The sequence below is a fragment of the Molothrus aeneus genome, chromosome 1, assembly GCF_037042795.1.
Source record: "Molothrus aeneus isolate 106 chromosome 1, BPBGC_Maene_1.0, whole genome shotgun sequence".
Classification (NCBI taxonomy): domain Eukaryota; kingdom Metazoa; phylum Chordata; class Aves; order Passeriformes; family Icteridae; genus Molothrus; species Molothrus aeneus.
In genome coordinates, this window is record NC_089646.1 from 48,415,330 (window position 1) to 48,436,895 (window position 21,566).

At 43.1% G+C, this 21,566-nt stretch overlaps 2 protein-coding genes across 2 annotated transcripts in view; one reads left to right on the forward strand and one right to left on the reverse strand.

Moving 5' to 3' along the window:
* Nucleotides 1–4,830: 4,830 nt before the first annotated feature.
* SFRP4 (secreted frizzled related protein 4) lies at nt 4,831–14,953 on the reverse strand. Its single transcript, XM_066572192.1, has 6 exons — nt 14,376–14,953; nt 14,140–14,220; nt 13,984–14,049; nt 11,217–11,415; nt 8,465–8,528; nt 4,831–5,983 (listed from the first exon to the last, which is right to left on the reverse strand). The coding sequence occupies exons 1-6, from the start codon at nt 14,815–14,817 to the stop codon at nt 5,795–5,797; spliced, it is 1,041 nt and encodes a 346-aa protein (XP_066428289.1). The 5' UTR covers nt 14,818–14,953; the 3' UTR covers nt 4,831–5,794.
* A 1,587-nt stretch (nt 14,954–16,540) lies between these two features.
* EPDR1 (ependymin related 1) overlaps nt 16,541–21,566 on the forward strand; it is a 28,630-nt gene continuing 23,604 nt past the window's right edge. The window contains exon 1 of the mRNA XM_066556619.1: nt 16,541–16,805. Within this exon, the coding sequence (XP_066412716.1) occupies nt 16,543–16,805 (263 nt within the window). The 5' untranslated portion in view covers nt 16,541–16,542. The remainder of the gene's footprint in view (nt 16,806–21,566) is intronic.

Here is a 21,566-nt window from a genome sequence, read left to right on the forward strand (position 1 = left end):
TGTTGAAGGATTTTGTCTATTTGGGGTTCCATATTCATGTGTGTCAATTACAATCCCAGTTTTATGCTTGTTTAAAGTGATCCAGTAGATTCCATTGAAATATTATGCATAGATTTGTGACAGTTTTTTCATGTTGCCCAAGTATCCAAATCCCAACTGTAATGTGGGAACGTTTCATTTATTAATGCTCATCTTCTTCTCTTAAATACGTTCTTGAAGTCTTCTAGAAGATTTGGAAAGGAGAAATTTAACAGATGCATTTTAAAATATCAAACGTAACTGTTTCATTCAGATGATTAAGAGATTCAGATTTGCAAAGCTTTTATATCTTCGAGAACAGAAGATTGTAGATTTTGTGCAATTATCAAAATATGCATTCAAAAGAATGGCAATCAAAATACTGTCAGTATTTTAAGAGATTGCTTTGTCTCTTTAAAAATTTAACTCACCCTGTAGGTATTGCATACATTATTTAAACTGCCATCCGCTCTACTTTGAAAATTATATTACTGTGATATAGACATGGATGCAATTTTTAAGAATTTGAACATTTCTGGTGGGGTCAGCAATTATTTGATTTATAGAGTCAGGAGGACTCTGTTCCAACATAAACTCCATGAAGTCTCACAGATTAAAATCTTCCTGCAATTAAATTTACACAAAACTGCTGCATATAAAACTTACAGAAAGTCTGACTGTGTCTGTTTAGCTCATATCTAAATGCCAGTTCAAAAGAGAATGTGGCCTTTACAACTGTTTATTTAGAAAACATCTTGTCATTCATCATAGAATTAGGTGATGCAAAGATTTGATTATAATTCTTCCAAGACTAACAAAAGATAACATAATTATTCTTCTGATTTTTGTCCCAGCAGGAGAGAAATGGAACCACAGGGCATGTTTATTTGTACCACAAACCACATATTTCCTTGTTTAGGAACTTTAATGAAATCATAACCTGACACTAAAGACTATATTAAAGAACTGTTTCAGTTTAGAATGATAAACAAGCGGGTCATAAATCTTAAAATACTGTTTTAGAAGAATAAGTATGTCTGATTGTTCTGAGATTTTGTACTGAACTACTACATAAAAAAATAAGACAAGTGGAGAAAAAACATTTTTTCCCTGCCAAGAAGATGGAGTCAATCAGCTTGTGGCTCTGTACCACAATTTTGCCTTTGCTCTGACTGCTGAATGAACTACACTGGCAAGTCAGACATTTCAAATATCTGTTCAGTTTATCCACAGCTCTTTGTGAGCAAATTATCAGCTCTCTGGTTACCTTGCTCAGAGAATACATACTGAAGTTTTCAGAGTATGTACAAATTATAGTTTTCATCACACTATAACCACAAGTAATCAAAATACTTAGGGTGTTCTGTTTGGGGCATTTCTTGGTTACTCTGATACAATCATTAACCTTCTATCTGGGTGTAGACTGCCTGATATATTTAAGGTACTTTTGGGGCTTGATCTTAATATCCCCATCTAGAGAAAAGGAGTGTTGCCTTCCCTTGTTTTATGCTCATTTCCATAGTGGTTTATCCACCAGACTTTTGGCAGCAGCAGGAGCCAATCTAATATTAATAGATTACCTGGAAGCCCTCAAATTGACTGCATATCCAAAAGCAAGTTTGAAATGCTGTTTAAATTCCAATAAGGCTGTTGTTTAATTTCAGACATGTGACATGAAATATAGTGTTAGAAGTTGAAATTCACTGCAATTTTTCCAGAAAGCCTTGGCTAGCTCTAATCAGAAGTAATGCACTCTTACAGAAATTAATTACTTGCAAATCATTGGGGAGTGGGGGTATTTATAAATGAAAACATAATTTTGAATGTTTGTTGACCCATATTGATGGATTATATTTATTTACAAAATTAATTGCTGCTGATGTAGCTTACCTTAAAAATCTGGTTGAGGAAATGTTTTCAGAAGCGCATTTACATTCAACTGCTAAGCACAACCAAAAGGCCTGTGTCGGTTGTGCATAATTGGAGTAAATATTTTTTCAGGTTTCATTCATTTGGAATCTAGGTTACAATTCTGGGTAAAAGAATTTAAGAGCTGTTTGAGTATTTTGGACAGGAAAATCTTCTTTTTATTTGCTTAGGAAGTATTTCTCAGTCATATGCACTGACTGGACAAAAGTTGCAACACTGAATTGAAGTGACCGGGTCAGTTAGCTCTTGTTGGAGGAAGGTTTATAGGTTTTTTAAAAATGTGTTTCATAAAAGAGTCTTGATTTGTATTTACAGTGAGCTTCTAAAATGGTGCCAATCATTCACAATTAGAGTAAATATTTTTTCAGGTTTCATTCTTTTGGAACTGAGGTTAGAACATTCAGTGAAAATACTGAATGGCACTTCTAACTAAACTGGGCACATGTGTGTGGGAGGTAGTAAGAAACTCACTAGAAGCATATGTTTGGTGTTCCAGGCAATTTTTATTTTATATTAAAAAAATGCCAAGCCCCTCAGTAAGAAGGCTTAGCAGCAACACTGAGAAAAAATACATTTAACACTTCAAGAATTTGGCCTCTTAATTTTTTTCATCTTTAAATAGTTAGAATAATTACATTCACCCATCAGCAAACTATTTGCCTCCCTTTGCTGAATGGAGGTTTCACGACTCCAGTGCTGGAGTGCACCAGCACAGCAATGGCTACACATGGCCATGGATGTGCAGGAGAAGAGGTGAGTCTGACCTTTAGCCACATGCCAGAGGGAGCAGAGGTGGGGACTGCACCCTCTGGGGAGGAATTTGCCTGTTCAAACAGCCCTCACTGCTCCAACACTTATTTTGTGGGAAGGGAAGGGAAGGGAAGGGAAGGGAAGGGAAGGGAAGGGAAGGGAAGGGAAGGGAAGGGAAGGGAAGGGAAGGGAAGGGAAGGGAAGGGAAGGGAAGGGAAGGGAAGGGAAGGGAAGGGAAGGGAAGGGAAGGGAAGGGAAGGGAAGCAAGAGGGTGCAGATGTTTTGGGTCTAGATTCAGCTGGCAATTGATAACTTCACAGGGAGTTAATAATCATAGGGGATTTTCAAAATTGAATGATTTGCATTAGTGCTAAATTGAGTTAACCTATAGCTTCTTAAAATATGGGAAAAAATGGTTTTGGAAAAACACACTACCTTTATTAATTTATCCCTTGTATGTCTGTTCTTTGTATTATGATATCCTGCTTTTTGTTGTATTGCCTTTCATTCTTCCATATTTTTACCATATTAGGTTGAAAGTTAGTCAGCATAAAGTATACATAAAAATGTTAAGGAGTTTGGAAACACCTGGCTTGGTGCATCCATGTCTATTCCAGCGTATTGGAATGGTCAATCTAATGACAGCAACTCAGAGAAGGAATGGTGACAATTCTCTGGAGAAAATAATTTGTACATTTTTTCCTCTGGCAAAATGAAAAAATAAGTTTGATTCTAACAGTTGTAAAATAATATGTGATGTTGCTGTGGAGTCTAGGTAGCTGCTCCAAAAATTTCATTTAACAAACACCACATTTGACTATGTTCACAATAAAATTTCTTGAAGTGATATATCATGACTTCAGTATTTGTTATTTCAACATCACATTGATGTGAGTGTCACTCATTCTTTAATGACTAACCACATATACATTTATTGGGGTACTTGAAATTGGGACCAATAGGTAATCAAAACTTAAGAACTCCTGCTACAGAGTACATAAAACTATTTCAGAAGTTTTCCAACCTTTTAGATCATGCTTACTTAAGCCAGCATTTTCAAACCTGAATTAGTCACCTGCAAGTGAAATTCTGTCTTCTTTGATTTCCATTTCAGTTCTTCCATTTCACTGAACATGATTAAGGTTCCACCTATAGGCTGTATTTAAGCACCTAAGTTTGTAGTCTGTTTTTTTAGACATGTCAAACACATAATTCCTACTAAAGTCAACATATCCTATATATGCTCAGCATTCCTGGCACCTGGAATAAATTTTAGATCTAATTCTGCAGGTGTTCCATGTCAACAAAGTACTGCACCTGCCCAGAATTACCAGTAGTGCTACACTCAAAGCTCAACAATGACCATTTAGTTTGGTTTCCCCCTCAAATTATTCTATATGCTATTATTCCATTTTCTTGTAACACCTGTGTCTGTCTTAAACATCATAACTTGGCATCTATGTCCCAAATTCACGTTAGCAAATTACCAAGTATGATTCTGCTACCAGAATCACTCCAGCATGTTTTGCTGTGAATTTCACACATGCAAATTTCATTGGAATTTTTGTCATGGCAAAGATCAACATACTGGTATGACCAATTGTTATTCCTTATGATAATCTACACAGAACTCCTTTTTTTTTTTTTTTTCTGATGTAGAACTGCTCTATTATAAAAATCCTCATTTTACCAGAATTGACAAGTTCTTAGTCTTCCTACAGGAAATCTGGAAGGTCTTTCAGGCATCTATCATGAGCTCTTCTGATCTTAACGTTGGTGATCTTCTTGCGTGTTACATGAAAATGAAATCAGAATGTATTGTCTATGCTGCCTCATTGAAGTACACCTCAGAAGGAATAGCACAAATGCCACCTTGGAGTTATATTGATTAGATTTATATCACCATTGTTGTTCTAATACCTCATACAGAAAATGTTAAGTCAGTAAACTTAAGACATAAATAAAAAAATCTGTTTTCCTGTCACTCTTTTCAGAGTAAATGTTACTTTCTGATAAGAAAAACTGCAGATAGCCAGTTGCTTTGAGAAGCTCATTAATAGGGACAAAGCTGATTTATTTATTTATTTATTTATTTATTTATTTATTTATTTAATCTCAGAGAAAGGTTAGAAATATTGTATCAAATGATAAAAAGTTATCCAAATGATTACTGAGCCACTTGAAGCCCTATCTTCTCCTTAATACTGTACAGTAGCTGTCAGTTATCTTTAGAATAAAGCTTCAATTCCAGTTTTCATAGCAAAGCTATATTACAGCAAATGTGTTACTTTTAAGAATTCTACAGATCTGTTAACTTTAATCGGTCCTTTCAAAAAAATACAGATTTTTCAATTAGATGTTTAAATATATTTGAAATTAGAACAACAGAAGCCAGCCTGAAGTACAATTTAAAAAATTAAATGTCTGCTTTGAATGCATTTTTTACTACACAAACCCACAAGATCAAATAATATCACTGTAAGCATATTTTCGGCACACTCATAAAAATAATCACATAATGCATACCCAGATGCTTAATGGTAAACTATGCTTTTGAACACTCTGAACAAGGGCTGTGATTCCAAATAGCAGATATGTTCAGCTCCAGCAGCTGCAGTCATTGCTGCCTGAGATATCTGCCAGAGGTTACCATCCTTCTGCTGCTCCTCAGCTGCCTTGGTCTAATGAGCTCTCAGCTAACTCACAGACTAACTCACCAACTACTACACCAGCTGAGGAGAGAGAGAAACTCCATGCAGCTCTCCAACATCTGGCAGGGAAACAGACCAGGCCACTGGTACAAGGAGTCAAAACCTCTGGCAGCCAAGGCTAGTTCTGTCTAGATGGGAAATCAGAGCCCAAAGATAAAGCTCAGTCAGCTGGAATATGCCTACCTCATATTAGTGCAAACCTACGCTCTATGGCTTGCAGTGAAAGGATAAGCAAACCTTGTAACAGTAAAGTGCAGCAAAGAGGTCTATGTAGAAAATGACATAATTCTTTAAGTCGATGAGTTCCAGATTAATAAAACATGCTGACCAAGCCAGATTGTGACCCTTGTCGTGCAGGGAAAGTCCTTCCTTTTGGGAATTCACACTCATACTTTTTTGGGGTTGATTTCTTTCTGGCCATTTCTTGTTTTAATGGGCTTTTTGGGGCCACTGATCAGTGGGTTGTTGTTCTTGGTTTGTGGTTTCAGGGCTCCACTCTGACCACTGCGTCCCGAATTCTGGCTCTTACTGCGCGCAGTTCGCCGCTTTTGTTCTTGCAGCCTCTGTTCCCACCTCTGTAGAAATGCAGAAGACAAAGAGGATGAGTTAGGGAAGGACATAATTATAAATAATTACATCCTAATCAAAGCTATCCAGAACCACTGATGCTAGTGCTCCCTTTAACAGCCTCATGCTCTATATTGCAAGGCCATTGATGTCAGCATGTAATGGCTATTTGCAGGGAGTGTGTTCTAGGTTAGAGGGGCACCAGTTGATGGAAATGACAATTGCCCATCTCATGTGCATGCTGCATGTGAGTGCCTTCTCAGAAATAGAGGGGATCTGGCATCATGCCATCAAAAAGTCAGGACCAGCACATTGGAGCTCCTTCATAAGGCCCTTCCTTGCTGTCTTGCTGGATGTGCTACTTGACTTTTCCTCAGAAAAGTCTACAGGAATCAAACCATCAATTCACAATATACATTTAAGCACACAGCCACAAGGGGAGCTAGCATTTACTTTCTGCTTCTGCTTTTCCCTGGGGTGGAAAGGACTGGGCAGGAACAAGCTTATGCTATGGACAGGCAATAGCAATGATCACAGTGAAACCACAGTGTTGAGAGTTGCAATAGCATGGTTTGAATAATGCACCTGCAGCTTTATTCAGCAGCATCCCCAAGAAATTTTGAAAAGCACCAATAACAGCTGTCAGATTTTCATATCCAATAATGCAGTAGTTACAAAATAGGTTTTTACAGTAAGTTTGACTGGTCAACTCTCCAAAACATGGAGGGATCCATAGAACAGCAACAGAGACTGCAGACTTTGACCTCTAGGAACAGAAATACCTACTTTAAGGAAAACAAGGTAGGCAGTAGAACCCAGAAAGGATCTCACCTCTCCCCTCTATTATCTTTCCCTTCTGAAATTGCTAAAGGCAGCGGATTTACCCAGTGATCAGAGCAAGAGAAATGTTCTCCAGCTTGCCTATTCAATATCTCTGCACTGACTTTGTTGTAGCTCAGACTCTTGCCCTGGCTAAAGAAAAGACCAGCAATGTTGTGGTTATGTTAACAACTGTCTTCTGTGGTTGACAGCTCAAAACATCCATTGTAAGTGGTAACTCTACACAAAATTTGGATGCAAGTCTTCAGAGATGAATGATGGGCATTAAAATGAAGCCACTGTGATACCTAGCTCCATACTGGCTCTGTGTGGTCAGTTATTTTATGCATGTTTATAAAACCAAAACTATCAGCAGACATTTAGTTGTGTCCCACTCAAATATGTTTAAATGAGGATTTAGTTTCTGAAACTATTAATATGAGAGGAAATTACATGTGCTTTGAAGAGCATTTTTTTGGCAGTCATGCATCTATTTGACAATCTGAAAACTAAAGCCCAAACATGATTCAAGACACAATTAGAAATGACAAAACAGTGTGAGGAGGTGACTAAAACACAATGTGTGCCAGCAACAGGCCATTAAGTTGACAGCTAAAGGATTTCAGGAATCCAAGTCATATGTCAATATTCTTCTAAATCCCACATGGCATCCTCTGCAATTGCCATGTATTTATTTTTTAAAGATTTAAAGCATGTTTTCTTTTCCACACATAAGTTTCAGATGAGTAAGTGAAGAGGGTAGGAGAGAAGCATTGAATTGAAGCATTGAGAAGCATTGCAAGAAGCTGGTCTGTAATCTAAAAGCTTTTTCTTATGGATTCCTACATCTCTTTTCCTCCTCTCTATCAACTGCCAATCAACTCACAATTAAAACACACATGTATGTCCTTAAACATACATGTATGCCCTTAATGCTCTGAAAACCTTTCTGATTTCCAAAAATAACTTTCTTCCATGTCTAAAACTGGGAGGAAGAATCAGACCTTCTCTCAATGCATCCTTTCTTTACCTTAAAAAGAGGAGTTTACAAGCAGAGAGTGATATCAAATGCTATCCTGAAGCCCCAAAAAGCAGGGGCATCTGCTGTGTCTGCCACCCATGTCTCTATACTAAAGACTCTTCTTTCCAGTGTTTCCTGAATCCAGAGAGACAATGCCCAATCCTTTGGGTGGGTCTTAGTAGGGAGTACCTGGTGAGAAGTGTGTGTCTCCAGCCTGTAATCTTTAATGCAGCAAAAAAACATTCATCCAGTGCAGAGGATTTTAACTTCCTTTCTTATCTAATGTGGGCTATGTACTCATCTGCATATCACCTTCACTTTCATATCATTGCTCCTTGTGGTAGCAGGGAAATGAAAGAAATTCCTAGAGACATTACTGTAAGAAACCAGAGTTCATACAAAGATCATCTCACAGGGTAAAATTAAAGAGAAATACAATTTTAGAGACCCTAAACCACAAGATTAAAGTATTCAAACTTTCACCTATACTTGGGTAACTATAAAGGCTGAAAATGTTCAAGTGAAAATAATGATACTCACTGGAGTTACAGATATCTGAAAGTCATCAAAGTTAATCAATCTGAAGTAAAACAAAGGTGTTTAACTTTTTATCAAGAACCTCAGCATTCTTTTCTTTGGTTGTATTTACCTTAAATCTTCTGTTTAGTTGGTCTTTCCATTTTTCAACTAGACATCCATCAAGAAGCATCAACCTGAAATTAAGAAATACACACAAATTATAGATATTTCTGATTTTGATTCCTGAGATGCCATTCCAAATGATTTGACACAGATTGGAGTTGAAATGCACCCACAGGTACTGGTACTGACAGGTTTTATGGATGGGATGATGGGATACCATATGTTTCTCTGTCTGTTTGTGTGAAGAGTAGATTAAACAGATGCATTTTACTTCTGACTTTAAAAAAGAAGCTGTTTCATATGCGCCAGCTAATACAGCTTAGCTGAAAGACAGTAATATAATTATATGATCCCTTACAATTGTATCCTTTTCTACCTATAAATACATGAGGATGGTAGTATGTGTTTCCTACATCTAACTCTTTAATGAGTCCTTTGAGGTGAATTTGGAAGATGCGTGGTTAGTGATACTTGCCATACTTGCCTACCAGTGAAATCTGGCTAGCCCCTGCATGAAAACACTGAGTCTAGTTGTTATGAAATGAACAAAGCAAAAATGTGACTATTAAATATATATGCTTTAAACAGCTCCTAAAGCAGCTTATTCTAAAGCAGGCTGATGTCACAATTTCCATGTTCCAGCCCAGTGACAACTTTTTGAGGCTTTTTTTGGTTGGTTGGTTGGTTGGTTGGTTGGTTGGTTGGTCAAGATACCAGGCCTTAACATGCCCTAATATAAATTCCACTAAAGTTCTGGTTGTATTTAGACACCAGTGCTGGCTGGAAACATCAAGACATAGTTATAAATGCACATAAGATCACACAGCACTGTTCTGGCTGGTGAAGGTTAAATAGTGTAGCAGGACCTGACCTCCAGTTTCTACGAATAGCATCACTGCTCTTAGCAGCTCAAACACAGTACAAAATGCTGCCTCTTGTAGTCATTAGCCTCTGTGCATCCAGTTTGACCACACATAAAAGGCCTAATGTGAGTGCAAACCTTGGAGAATCAGGACCAATATGTTGTACTAATGTAACAGGACTGATGCCAAGGCCATACGGCCATGGATGAAACCACAACATGGAGTACATCTGGCACAGCTTTGTTCAGGTCAAATTATCCAGTGAGGCTCTAACCCTAACAACAGGCAATAGGTATTTTGCCATTGACTGCAGAGGAGGTACAGCTTCCACTCATTCTGCCTCTGTCATTTTAAAAAGCTGCTGTAACTCAAAACCTTCTGTTTTCCTGCCACTGAGTTCAACAGGAAGCACATATAATAATTTATGTTTCTTTTTCAAATCCACTTTAGTACACTATATGAAATTAAAAACCTCAATGACCTTTAAAAACCATCACAAGACATTTAGTGAATCACGTGTTTTTTTCCATAATAATGGAGATGCTGATTGTGATCTTTGACTTATGAAATCTCCCTTTCCTAACAGCCTCCAGAGGATCCTCTGCAACCCAGAGCTCCTCCATTGCTGTTCTGGTCATAGTCCTTCTACATGAGTCAGAGCTTGTATCCCTAAAATCACTAACACAAAGAGAGAGCTCTACATTAATATTTGTGAAATACTTCCAGACCTAGAGGGGCAAAGAGGTGAGTAATAATATAATGCTGTGTCTGCTAGCTCACAAGACAAAAACAAGACAAAGTAGTAAGATATCAGATGGTAAATTTTAGAAACACCTATAAAATGCTCCCAAAATATCAACATAAAGCTCATTAAAAATATGGGCATGGCCCACCACGTCCCACATGTGGATGTTCCGTGGTCCTTACAAGTGTGTGTGGACAATTAACAGTAACATCACAGTATGCAAAACCAGCCTGCACATTTTACAGACAGCCTTGCCTCCAAACTACAACACAAAGGCCTACACAAAACCTGTAACACCACAACCTGCTCTGCTGGCATCTACTGGTGCGCTTGGGGTGCTAATGTGGATGGGATGTTCCCTTCTGCCTCAAGGAACCAGGGAGAAAAGGGAGCTGTTATTCATCACTCCTTCCCATCCAAGCCAGCATGCTGGATTTCCTTCCATGCCTGGGGCTAGGCTGACTGCCAGATGAAAGGTCTGGTAAAGTTAGTTTTGTTTTGTTTTTAATTTTAATCATACAGCAGGACTGGCAAGCTGCTCTAAGAGTATTTACTTTTCATCTGCCATCCGGGAGCTGGAGCTCCAATGGCTGCAGCTTTGGCTGGTCCCGGTACGGCTGCGGGATCAGAAACATCTCATTGACGGCACTGGTCCAAAGTATGGACAGGCCAGTGGAGAAGGCCTGGCTCGGATTCCAGCAGCTCTGCTGACAGAGGATGTGTATCATCTTCTGCCCACTCCCCTGGTGAGGAAGAACCACATGCCTTCCATGTGGTCCTGCCAACACAGACCATCATCTACAGGCACTACTGGGCTTGTTGCACACTAAGCAGCTCATCCCCGTCAAAAGTGGTCCTGGAAAAACACTCCCAAGCTGGAGGTGACTGAACTGCTGCATGATGTTTTATCAATGTGACGTCAGCACCTAATGCCACCAGATTTTACACTTTTTGCGTGAGTCAAATTTTGTAAACACATCATGGCACAGAGCTGAGGCTGATGAAAGTCAGCTGTGAAGGTAATGGAAATATGTAAGTGTATGTATGAGTAGGCTAAAACAAGCCTATGATGAGGAAGAGAGATTTACTGGTCCTCCTTCCCATCCCTCACAGCCATCTCTAACACTTTTCTGCAACACATCACGGCTCACCTTGAGCGCCACTCATAGCACATAATGAGAACATCCTGCTTTGGTTGAAGAGGTGGGCACTGGCAGGAGGAATTTGTAAGAAGAGGCACTTGGGACAGAGGAATTGGCGTTGAAGACTTGAGTATGTCTTTGACTTCAACCACAGTGGTTATCTCATTGCAATTCCCTCTTTCTATGCTTTTTACTTTAGCGTGAATGACTGCAAATAGAAAAACAGAAGAGCGAGAACAATAAACAGTCTTGGAAATTTAAATGCATCTCAAAATTAAATAAAATATATTGAATTGGAAGCTGTTGTTTTGGTTGTGAAACTAGAACTACTTCTGCCTGTGTGGGCATGAACAGTGGCTTAGAATAACAGAGGCCAGATCTCAATTTGGTTTTCAGTAGGACTGTTGACAACTGTAAAATTAAACATGTGCTTAAGTCTTTGCCAGATCAGACCAACCGATCTTGCCTGGAATCACACACACAAACAACTCCTTCAACTCAGACTTGAAGAACCCTTTGCATAAATCTAAGCCATCCTCCAGCCACATCTGGCTATTTCTGATTAAGTAATGAATAATTTACCTCACAGACAGTTGTCACAAATTCAGTCTTTTCAGTAATAAAATCATTTCCTGTAGATTGTAACCAGGAAATATAGTATTTTCTTAAATATAAGAAACAAGGGAAGGCTAGAAACAATAGTCAAAAAACTAAGAGGCTTAGGATTTCCATGACTTACTTGAGCTATACCTTTTTTCATCTTTTGCCTTTGGATTCTCTACCAGTAGTGAGATCCTTATATAATCGAGATACTGAAAAAGGTTCTTCTGACTCTGAATACACAATCATTTGTATTTTTACCTTTCATTGAGGAAAACTGCATGTCTGCACAGATGCAAGAAGCTGAAGCACTGTAGATTGCTCTGAAATGATCCCTGGGCTAACTTTGTACCTACAAAATTCTGGCATCACCTACCACTCCAGCATTTCATCCCTTCTCTCTTGTGAAAAATACCAGATCTAATAAATTAAGTATGATTTTTACATAAAGGATTTTGTCTCTAGGAAATGTCAAAATAGAAAGGGTTCTACTGTCCAAAAATTCTTCAGTGAAAGAAGCATGAGAAGTGTACAGACCACAGGATGATCAGCCTGCCCCTGCCAGCCACGGGGTCAAAAGCTTCCACATAAACCTCATAACATTTCGAATAAACTTCACACAATGAAAACAGGAGACCAGCACTGTTAATGCAGTCTGGGGTTTATGTGCTACCTTTATCAGGACATGTATAACAGACACAAAACATGTGAGGAATTTCAGTTTTGGAGACTCACAATCCATTTTCAAGTCTGTTTGGTACAATTGAAAGCACAATTTGGCAGTATGTCTTATTTTAAAGGTTTTCAGAAAAAAAAAAAAAGATTGATTTTCATCTCATTAAATCTTGTCCCTCCATTCATTTTCCATATAAATAGGTCTATTTATCTCACAGGCTGCTGAATAAATACTTACATCTCAAAAAGAAAAATCTTGATTTCACAAATTCAATGGAATTAAATTTTGGACCCCGACATACAGGTTCTACTCAAGGAACACTCCTACTGAAACCACTGGAATCAGAATTTACACAGCTAACACCTGTCTTTCATTTTGGAACAGACATTTGGTATCACTATTTTCATATGTTTCAGGCAACTATAGAAAATCATTGGTCCACCTAAACATATCTCTATGTTGTACTGACACAGATCAAAGAATTATATAAAAAGAATAAGTCATGTAAATGCACCAAAATGCTATAATGAACAAAAATTGTACAACTACCTAAGCTAGAGGTTCAGCTTGATTATTCCCACCAAAGATGCTAACAAAGAAGCAAATAGCTACAAACTTGCTTTTATCTGATATCAAACAAATAGGAACTGAACTATATTATAACCCTACTGCAGAAGAACTAGATAAATGACTGGGAAAAAACTTGCCATTGAGAAAATACCCACAAAGTGCAAAATGAAGCAATACTGCATATAAAACTCATAGTTAATAGGGGCTTTGTATTGACACTAGGTTTAATCTGGCATTTATCTAATCTTAATTAGAATTCTTCCTGACTCACACCATCAGAAAACTGAGGCAGGGGAAAGCTAAGGGGAAAGAGGGCTGAATACTTATTTTTGTTGCCAATGTCACCCAACATCTAATAAAACGATCAGCTATCTCCACGGCTGGATGGTGCAAATTGTCACTGAATTCAGTTAATCTCTGACAATTCTGCACCAGCCAGAACTCAGGCTAATAAGTAAAAGCATATACAAATTTCTAAAAACTTTTTACTTTGATGCAGCTGGTTCACATTTACGAGTTTTATTTGGGTAGAAAAACCCTGTTTATTCTATCTGCTGGATGAAAACAGGAGCTGGCCAAAGTCATCACACTCACATAAGGCATAACTGCCTTTACTAAAGTGACCTTTGCAGCAGCAACCACCCCTTCTGCAGAGCAGAAGGGTGCACATTACTGACATTTTACTGCATTTGTCAGAAATACACCATCATCTGTGCCATTACTACTACTGCCTGCACATGGTGTGTGCTACAACTAGGTACTCCCTGGCAAACACTCACTTGGAAAGGCTGTGTTGGAGCAGTCTTCCCATGCCACACTTGCTGGATGGGGCCTGATGTGGGTTCAGCACCCACACAGAGCTGCCTAACTTGCAGGGACACAAGGAAGATGGTGGGGCAGGCCAAGTGAAGCATTTCCCCATGCACTTACTGTAGCTGTAGTTCTTGGCCAAGTAGGTTGACAGCGTAGGCTTTGTCTTTTTGCACCTGCACCGCTCTTCAAAGGAAGAGAAGGGAGAAAGGTTGAGAGGTGTCAGATGGACCCTGTCTCCAGGGAGGTGGAGGAGGGGGATCGTCCTAGGCTCACCCTGGCCACGGCTCCTGCAGTCAGGCTCCAGGGGTCTGTCCGGCACCATAAAGCCCTGTGTGAAGTCCGTCCATTTCACATCTGCAAACAGAGGCGCGTCAGAGAGTGAAAACTGTCGGTAGAGGCTCCAGGACTGGAGCGTGGGGGTCCCGCAGCCCCCCCGTCCCAGCCTGGGACCTCCCGCGGGGGTGGAGGGAGTCCTCCCTCCCACCTCTCGCTGCCCCCAGGGTTCTCACCCTCCGGCACGTCGGTGACGATGGCCTCTGGGGAGATGCAGACGCCGCGGTCATAGACGGGGAGGTCGTCGCAAGCCAGGCTCTCGGGCCAGCTGTGGTTGTATCGGCGCATGATGGGCTCGCAGCCGTCGCGGGCGCGCTGGCAGACGGAGCGGCACGGCTTGATGGGGTCGTAGAGGAACTCCAGGGTGCAGATGGGGGCGTACATGGCGCAGAGGAAGAAGGACAGGACCGGGCTGCAGCCGGTGGCCACCAGCTCCTCGAACTGTTCGATAGCGAGGACGGCGTTTTCTTGGGTGCTGTGGTGGAGGTGGTTGGGCATGCGGGTGATATTCCAGGGCATGGAGCGGCACATGGGGATGCGCACCGCCTCGCACGGCGCGCCCTGCGCCCGCGGGCTCACCCGCAGCCACAGGGACACCGCCACCAAGGCGCGCAGCATCCTCTTCCTCCTCCTTCTCCTCCTTGTCCGCCGCCGCCCGCCGCCGCCCCGCGGGTCCCGGCGGCCGAAGGGAGAGGAGCGGCGCTGCCTCCCGGAGCCCGGCTGCAGTCAAGTCGCGGGAGCCGCCGCGCCGACAGCCATGGACATCGCGGGACCGCATTTATACCAGTGGCACGAGTGACGTGGGGCCGATCGCGCTCCCTTGGCAGCCCCGCTCCTCCGGGGGGTGGGGGGTGTGCGTGTATGTGTGCGTTTTGCTGTGCAGGCACGGTGACATCACCTCCACCCCGTTTAATCCCCCGGCGACATCACTGCGTCTCTCGGCCGCCGCTCCAGCTCCGTTTCAGTTTTCATCTGTGTCATAAATTCCTTCAGGTGGAAGGGGGGCAAGGGGGAGGGAAGGAAACCCAAACTACACGGTTCTGCCGCGGGGCTATGCGCTCCGGCGCGGGGAGAGGGAAGGTGACGGTAGGAACCGCGGCTTCTTCCCGTGGGGCTGAACTTTATACGCCGCATTTTCTCAAGGGAGAAGAAACTTTTTGCGGGCTTGAGGGAGCTCCGGCGGCTGTTCCCGACGCCTCCAGGGAGTTGCAGAATTCCCTCCATGAGTTCGGCTCGGACGGGGAAAGGCGTGAAGCGCACGGGCGGACAGACGGGGTGGTGGCTCGTGGCCCAGTTTGCTCGGGACCGGGGAAACGGCGGCGGCCGGGCCGAGACGGGAGCGGGCGGCGGGGCCGCTGTGGGGCTGCTGTGCGGGCAGTCAGCCCGCCGTCCCGCTCTCTCCGCCGCTGTTCCCCACCAATCGCATCTGCACACGAGCGGAAGAAGGGGTTTCAGGCTTTTTCCCAAGCTGTTTTTTATTTTCATTTCCTTGGTGCTCCACGGCCACGCGACCCTGGTGCAGAGGAGTGCCAGGGCCAAAGGGCTCCCTCATCCCTCACAGCCCACCTGTGTTCCCCCTTGCACGGAAAGACCTCCGGGCCCGTTCTTCCCTGTGGGAAATGCCGCTCCCCAGTCTTTGAGGGACCCGCTGAGATAAGAAGATTAACCCAGTGTCAGGTTATCCCAGTGACCTGAGAGAGCCGCAGCGTGGCTCTGAGGTACCTGCCCCGGCCAAGTACCGTGGTGCCACCGGTGTTGTCCCCGGCAGATGCAGCAGAGCTGCAGGGACTGAGCACCTGTGGGGCACGGCCCTTCCCTTAGTGGGTGAGGAAAGCACATCCAGAGCAGGCAGGAAACAACAACTGATACACCTAAGAGGGCGGTGGGAGATGAAGGAATGCATGTGGTGGAGGAATGCTTGGTGACACTGTCTCCCTGAGGGGAGGCACTGAAATGCCCCCCTCGAGGGCAACATTAAAGCGGTTTGTCCCAGCAGGTCACTCCTGTTCGCGTATCCCCTCCCTTCCCAGGCTCACGCAGAGTGCCCAGGGCTTGGAGCTCGCAGCTGCCCCTCTGGGCAGCCCTCGCGGAGACACGGCCAGGGCGCCCAGACCCTCCCGGCTGCGGGGAGGGAGGCCTGAGGGGGCGAGGGTCCCGGTCTCCTGTCGCCGCGCTGCCTCGTGCCCCGCCGGCGTCCGGGCGCTGTGGCGGCGAGCGCCTCTCGCCTCTGAGGTGATGCGGGTTTGGAGGCGGGCCGCCCCCGCCCCTCGGCACAGCCTGCCCGCCCGCCTGCGCGCCGTGCGGGGCGGCCGTGCGCCGAGGCAGCGCGGCGCGGAGCGGAGCATGGCGCGGCCGGCGGCCGGGCGGCAGCTGCGCCCGGGGCCGGGGCCGCCGCTGCGGCTGCTCCTGCTGCTGGGCGTCCTCCTGCTGCGCGGCGGAGCGGCGGCGGGGGCCGAGCCGTGCCAGGCGCCGCGACAGTGGGAAGGGCGCACCGTGTTCTACGAGCACGGCTCGGGCCGCAACACGCGGGCCGCCGTCTCCTACGACAGCCCCAACCAGCGCCTCCGCATCCTGGAGGAGAGGAAGGCGCTCATCCCCTGCAAGAAGTAGGTGGCGGCGAGACCTGCGGCCGGGCCGAGCCGGGCGGGGCGGTGAGGGTCGGCACAGAGCCCGGAGGCGCCTCCCGGGGGGGGGTGCGGTGATGCGAAGCCGGGAAGGGGGGTCTCCCTCGGGCCCCGCCGTGCAGGCGGCTCCTCCCCTGCGTGAGTCGGGGCAGCGCGGGGCTGGCGCGGGCGAGGCACCGGCGTGGTAGAAACAGCTGGCGCTAGGAAACCTGACACCAGCATGGCTTAGATCCGTGTAGATATATGTGTATATATATGTGTGTATATATTGAGAGATTTATGATCAACATTGTCAGCTTTTTACCTTCAGAAATATTTTTCCCCTCCCAGCTCTTTTGCTATTCAAATGGAATTTGAAATTAATTCCAAAATTTGTGGTATAATGGGTATCATGAGGTATAATGAATAGGTTATACTCAAGCATGTGAGTAATACTATGGGGTAAGGGAGGAAGTTCTAGCTCAATAATTTGCTAACAAGTTTGAGTTACAAGTTCTCTGGGCCTTCTTGGTCCTTCTCAGTGCTTGGTCCTAAGTCAGTGCCAGGGTGTCAGGATGCATCCATTACCTGTGGTACAGTGTATTCATTCCCACTGCACAGCCCTGCAGACCTTCCTGTTCTTCATTTATACAGGATGTATCTATTAAGCCCATAATTTATACCAAAAAAATCCCTGTGTCATTGTCTGTTTCTTGATGTGCTGAAAAACAAATGTAGAAAAAAGCTGACTAAAGAAGAGCCTCTTTTTCCTTCCTCAGCCTGCCAAGCTCAGGTTGGGTGGAAGAACTGATTGGCCTAGAGAGGCCTCCCTGAGTGAGACTTTTTTGGCTACTGAGTGTCAGTCACTTTCAGACAACATGACAAAGCATTCCTGCCAGTGTGAGGGTAGCAGGTCTGCCCATACCTCCACTCTCCCACCTACGAATTGTTCAAATAATAGTGCATCTGTCCTGGGGATGTGTGAGACAAGGTAATGACCAGCCTACAAATGCTGTATCATCCATACTAATGGTCTCTCCTGTTAAAAGATCAATATTCCTTTTTCCTGCTGTATTTTTCCTTGACAATCAGTTTCATACCAACATTGTACAGTAATTGTTTTAATCTTTCCAAAGCATGTGCTCTTCTGTGATCCTTTCTCTCCCCTGACACTTGGAGAACTGTTCTGTGTGTTTCATTTTCAAGCTTAACTGTCCCCTCATTGTAAGCTTTTTTCATTACTGTTTTTGCATAGGAGCCATGTGAAGAATGTTAAAAGCAACATAGAGGTGTTTGCTGGTGGTTCTGCTGACATACAGCATGGAGTCTGACACTGGCCATGGGGTGCTCATGTTGCCTTCTTCTGCAAGTCCTAGGTTAACTTTAATGTTTGACAAGCATAAAACTGTGCTACAAAGCCTGACGCAAGTCTTTTCTAGCTTCTGAGTTGTACTACACTCATTTCTCAAGCTTATGTTTACTTTATTTGAAAAGTTTATTTTAAGATTGAATAATCACTCTACATTTTAGACTCTGGGCCAGATTTTGTCTTTTTCCAAGATCTTATCTTTTTACAGTTTTGATAAAATACCTGCTGTGGATGCAGTTTTGTCTGGGTTGGTAGCACTAGAAAGAGGCAGAGTGCAGACAGGTGAACTTGTTGATTTCTCTTGTATTAGATTTTTGTTGTAGACAAATTTCTGACCTCAGAGGTCTTAAATATTTCCAGGTCCATGTTTTCTGCCATTCAAAATTGGAGAGGGGTTGATTTTGTTATATGGGCAGTAGTGTCTGCTCAGGGCATGACCCAGGCTTCCATTTAAGTCAACAGAAAGTCTCCCATTGGTTTCAGTATGTTTTGGATCAGGTCTAGAATTGTGATCACAACTTCATTTCAGTGTGGACACAGTGACTTGTAAACCAAAGTTTTCAAAAGTTAGAGGCAAAGGGATTTATCCTGTCTTTTGAAAAATAACCTCTCCTCCACCCTGTTTTGACATTGACAAGAAAGGGGTAATTATGCCCAGGCAGTGAGTACAAAATCAACAAGAAAATCAACAAAAAAAATAGTGCTGCCCTGGTCTGTGAGGAAATTTCAGTCTAAATTCTCACATTTTGCTCCTATCAGATGTAACTTATGTGCAGCAATCAGGGTTGGCCAACAACCACATTTTTCTACAAAGCATTTTCTGAAGCTTGCAAATGTGGACCTTAATCAGACACAGCCCTGTTTGAGTTATTGGCTGAGGTTAATCAAGGACACAAAGATTTGCCTGTGTGGAATGGCTTGCAGGCTCATAACCGCAGAAAAACTTGAAACTTTCAGGTTTTATTGTAGATCTATGTTTCAAATTCATGTGTTCTGCCATGTGGCATTTTCATACCTACATCAGCCCAGTAAAACATACCTACCTCAACTCCAGACAAGTAGCCATAAGGTAAACACCCAGTCGCTGCTTCATTAACATCACTTCTTCGTCCATCAGTTATTTCAAGATCAGCTGAGATGCAGTGACCACATTGGTAAAGACTGCCCATTCCCCATTGTCCGGCTGCACTGTGTCACCTGCTGCCTGGGCACACACCTCGCTTGCCAGACAACCAACAGAGCCAGTTCATTAGGGAAGTCATAGCTGTGGTTTCAGAAAACGAGCTTGTTGGGTGGATGTTTCTCTAGGTCACACAATTGGCTCCTGCACTCTGGCTCGGAGTGTAAAAGCTACCAGCAGTGATCCTAGGCTGAGATTTTTCAAGGAGAACCTATTCCAGTTGGATTCATTTCTGGGCTTTATTTTTCACTTCTTTTACAGACCCTGCCTTAGCTACACTCTGCTTCTTTTGTTTTCTCCAGCATGCCTTGCCCTGCTGCTTCTTGCCCCTTCAGGATTGAATTTTTGGGGATAGACAGGGCGAGCAGGGATAATCTTAAAGTTTTGTGTGGTGCTCAGTTGATACTGATAGCAGAAGAGAAAAGAAAACAAACATTGAGTATGTTGTGCTGTTTCCTGTTTGGACTAGGTCAGTCCAGATATAGGGGGAGCACTTGAAGCAGCTCCCTAGACCTCTTGAGGCAAAGCTGAGTTCCTGCTGTTAAAGACAGAACGTGATTTTTAGTCCTTTATGGCCTACTATATGAAGTTACTTCCTTTTGTGCTCTCTGGATGTTAAACCTTCCTCACTCTTGTTCAGCCCTCTGTTGGCCTTTATCTCAGGACACTTAACAAAATAGGTAGCAGTCACCAGCATGGTTTGCAGTTGGGGCAAAAGTTTCTTTTTAAGGTAACTTCAAATGCTGTAGATTTGAGTATGACATCTCTGCAAACTGGTGAAAAATCCTGGCACAAAAGAGTCCAAAGAAAAAATCCTACTGACTGCACTATGGCCAGAACTTAATGTCATCCATCACTTTTCATTTTCTTGGAGAAAGAGAGCAAGGGGTGTGCTCTTCAGCACTACTGAAGCCACTCAACAGGTGTTAGTGCTCAGTTATGAAGAAGAAAAGCATGAAGTGAGGAGCAGAGCAGAAATATTACAGCTGGAGTGTTACTTGCCACATGGTGTGTTCACAGTTTCACACTTATCTTCCATACTGTTTTCCACAGAGAGATTTCAGGGAAGGCCCAATAACATATTGTCTTATGAGAAATGTGATGGTGGGAAGAAAAAAATTTCCATGTGGTCAAGAAAGTGAGTAGGAGGAAGAGAATGCTTTTTTGTTTTTCTTCTATGCATATATTTTAATAGTAACCTCCATGGCCTATTGTACAGTACTCAGCACATTGAGATGCCTTTGTATTTGCAACTGTCAGGGTTAGTGTCTTAAAAACTGTAGCTGCACAGCAGAAGAACAATCAGGAGATGTCCTATGATTCAGTGTTGATTTAAAAACAGAACTGCATGTTGTTAAATTCCTTTAGTTCTATCATATTTGCAAAAGATAGGCACAGTTAAGGGGAGGATAAACTCCTCACCTGCCCACACAGACTGCTGGTGTGACAGAGGAGTGACAAAGCTATGTTTAGAGAAATAAGTCTCTTATTCTGACAGGTTCTTTGCCTGTGTGTGTCAATCCCTGTCCTTGACTGACGAGAGGCAGCATAAGGTCAGGTGCAAATACAACAACATTCATCTGGAGAAGAGGTGATGACTTTTCAAAATAAACAGAGTGTGGGCACACGTGTCTGACTTAACTACTTTTTAGTTGTTTTAGGATGTGTGATTGTAAAGGAAAAAACAGCAGTGTCTGACCTATTAAAATCATATAATCCATCCGTTCTGTGGTCATTGTGGTGACTCAATAGGCTAAGTATTGAGCTACGCTGAGCAACTGCAAATTTGTTTCCCAGACTTGGTTTTGGGAGTGGTTTCTGCAGTTTAAAGTTTTGGGGAATGAAAGACTGTCACGGGTAAAATTTTCAGAATTGGCCAAGTTGCCCAGGAACCCAAGTTCCATTTTTTAAAGATTATGTAGAATGTACAGACTTGTGAGACCCTTAATTTGCAGTGAAACAGAAATGAATTTTCCCCAGTTTCTGTAAGAGTAACCTGAGTTCTTGGGACCTAAAATTCTTCATAAGCTGCTGTATATATAACTCACCTCTGAGAACAAGAACTGAAGGAAGGTACTTAGACCTCCTGCATTTACTTTCCTCTTATAGGTGTCAGGGGTTCTTTCAAGTGTCTGCTGCTGCTAATGGCTGTGACTTTGGAAAGATGGCTTTGGAAAGCTGTTGTGCTGGATGCACACTGACTGTCAGATGCCAG

Excerpts from the sequence above, each read along its gene's own strand:
- SFRP4 (XM_066572192.1), bottom strand. The coding sequence starts at position 14,817 with ATGCTGCGCGCCTTGGTGGCGGTGTCCCTGTGGCTGCGGGTGAGCCCG. Across the intron at positions 14,221-14,375 it reads CGTCACCGACGTGCCGGAGG|ATGTGAAATGGACGGACTTC; the intron begins GTGAGAACCCTG and ends CTCTGTTTGCAG. Across the intron at positions 11,416-13,983 it reads GGCCAAGAACTACAGCTACA|TCATTCACGCTAAAGTAAAA; the intron begins GTAAGTGCATGG and ends TTCTATTTGCAG.